This window comes from Penaeus chinensis, chromosome 10 (assembly GCF_019202785.1).
Source record: "Penaeus chinensis breed Huanghai No. 1 chromosome 10, ASM1920278v2, whole genome shotgun sequence".
Taxonomy (NCBI): domain Eukaryota; kingdom Metazoa; phylum Arthropoda; class Malacostraca; order Decapoda; family Penaeidae; genus Penaeus; species Penaeus chinensis.
In genome coordinates this window covers 26620901-26623400 of record NC_061828.1, presented here as the reverse complement: position 1 = coordinate 26623400, position 2500 = coordinate 26620901, and the positions used below count along the sequence as shown (strand labels likewise).

At 35.5% G+C, this 2500-nt stretch overlaps 1 protein-coding gene across 1 annotated transcript in view; it reads left to right on the top strand.

Moving 5' to 3' along the window:
- The window catches only part of LOC125029498 (apoptosis inhibitor 5-like), an 8295-nt gene that overhangs the window by 840 nt on the left and 4955 nt on the right, over nucleotides 1–2500 (top strand). Inside the window, exons 2-6 of the mRNA XM_047619416.1 lie at nucleotides 983–1144; nucleotides 1278–1443; nucleotides 1732–1895; nucleotides 2016–2216; nucleotides 2408–2500. The exon at nucleotides 2408–2500 is cut by the window's right edge and continues 114 nt beyond it. Coding sequence (XP_047475372.1) covers nucleotides 983–1144; nucleotides 1278–1443; nucleotides 1732–1895; nucleotides 2016–2216; nucleotides 2408–2500 — 786 coding nt within the window. The remainder of the gene's footprint in view (nucleotides 1–982; nucleotides 1145–1277; nucleotides 1444–1731; nucleotides 1896–2015; nucleotides 2217–2407) is intronic.

Sequence of the window (2500 nt, the reverse complement as noted above, 5' to 3'; positions counted from 1 at the left end):
GTAATGTGATAAACTTTTTCCACATTTCCGTATCACATTGTTATACACACTGCCAGCAGGGATGCACTAGCTAGGGCAAATTGAAGATGACAATCTTGAGGACAAAAGTTGTAAATGTCGACTCAAATCATGAGTAATACCACAATTAAAGGGAAAATGCTGCTCATAGCTTAAGACCACTCATAATACATTTTACACTGTGTCACACTGGACTTAGTCTCTGGTGAATGCATCTGTATTGGGTTAATGTTAGTGAGAGCAATGAACAGAGATAGAGGGAAATAGATACTGCCATCTTATAGAGTATAAAAAATAGAATCGTTAGCAGCACAGGTACATCTGCAGCAGCCTCATATTTACATATTTATCGAGTAATTACAAAAATATTCACTCCACGTCACCACTCGTACTTTGTTTCTAGAGGTGTATCACTCTCAGTAACTAATACCCTGTATTGTAAAGAATTACCAAGAATATTAATAAATGGTCCTTCTTTCATGCTCACAGGTTTTGTGAGCTCTGGTTAGTGCACAATAACATATACTGCAATTATTCATCACCATTACTTAGTATGAATATCCAGTAACATGCTAAATAGACCCAGCATTGGTTATTTACAAACTTTAAACTCTACTTTAGTGGAGGAAAGTAGAATTTGGGCACAATTAGTGCTGCTTAGGAATCAGGGATGATAAAAAAAATAATGCATACCAGAATAGTACATAACTAATCATGCAAGTATAGAATTATTTGACGATTAGCACCATATTCTAACATATGCCAGAACAAATACATAAACAAAACAATACATAACAGTGCACATTAAATTTATTGTCCCTCAATAATTGTTTGTATCTTACTACAGTTGTCCCTAAGGAACCACTCAAAGCTAACATGTTCAGAAGATGCCAGAAGTGTCATGTAAATAATTTAGATAAGTTCAAACAGGTATATGTTAATTCTGACCCTGATTTATTTTCAGCATGATGCAGAGTTTGCAGAGATCTTATCTGGTGTGAAAGGGGGATCCGGTGAAAGAAGACTAACATCACAGTTCATTGCTCGGTTCTTCCACCTGTTTCCAACTCATCAAGATCAGGCCCTAAATGCCCTTTTTGATCTTTGTGAAGATGATGATGTTACAGTTAGTATCACACTTTAATTTCTGTTTGTAACAGACAATATTTTCAATAAGATAAATTGGAGAATATTTCTTATTTTCTGGTACAGAAAGAACTAGTAAAATAAAAATTGATTATTGACCCTGTTATCTACAGATACGTAAGCAAGCCATCAAAGACTTGCCCAGCCTCTGTAAGGGTCGCACAGAATTGGTGCCCAAGGTAGCTGACATCTTGGCCCAGTTATTGCAGATGGAAGACCAAGCTGAGTTAGCTGCTGTTCAGAATTCTCTTGTTACTCTTCTTAAAACAGATGCTAAAGGTGAGTTGTTTGTTCCAATTGCATAACATTTTTATAAGTAAAAAATTAGAGCTTGATTCCTCTTTTGCAGATAGTTCAAAGTTTGGTAAGAAAATTCACTGTGAAGGTACAAATTGATTTAGGATATTGTTAGCTCCAGCTATTAACTTGTATTAGATTTTGGATGAAAGTAACAGTACAATGTTGCTTTGTTAAATCGTTGTTGTTTTAGGCATTCTTTATAATGTATTTAGTTTTCTCTTTAGAAAAGACATAAAGTTTCACATAAATCTTTTTTACTTTGAACAGGAACGCTGACAGGACTCTTCTACCAGATTGAACATAGTGAAGATGAGCTAGTACGTGAACGATGCATCCGCTTTCTGCACACAAAGATTCGCTCTTTAGGGTCGGAAGTATTTAATACTGAAGTGGAAAATCTGATTCTTACTGAAGCTAAAAAGGTTTTACAGGTAATTGAATTTGTTTCATGGGTATATCTAGGAAATAACAGAAATTTGTATACATATGTCTATTTTTTCATACTTTTATGAGACCTTTACTTGTTCACTAACAACATTTAAAAATTCCAGGTTGCTTCATCAGAAGACGAATTTACTTTAGTTATGGGAATCCTCCGTGAATTGAAATTGTGTCAAACCATAAAGGGTTACCAGCAGCTGGTTGACCTCGTGGCTGAGCAGGTAGACTTTACGAGACCCTTTGACCCAGCAGACCTGGAGAGCGTGCATCGTCTTGCTACTTGTACCAAGCAGGCTTTACCATATTTTTCTGTAAGTTGCGTGTTGCTATTTCTTTCTAAATTATTAAGCTTTAACTTCATGCGGATTGATCTAAATTAAGTGAAGCTCTAAAGATGTAATGAAATTACATGCATTGTGAATGATGAAAGTTAGTCTAGCTTCAAGAGGAATTCTCTGATAAAAGAAAATTATAATAAAAGTTTCTTATTATTTTTCAACAGTCTCAAGTACGGTCTACACAGTTTGTAGAATACATGTGGCGGGAAGTTGTACCAGCATTAGATCATCTGGAGTCGGCCGTTGCTGATGGTGGA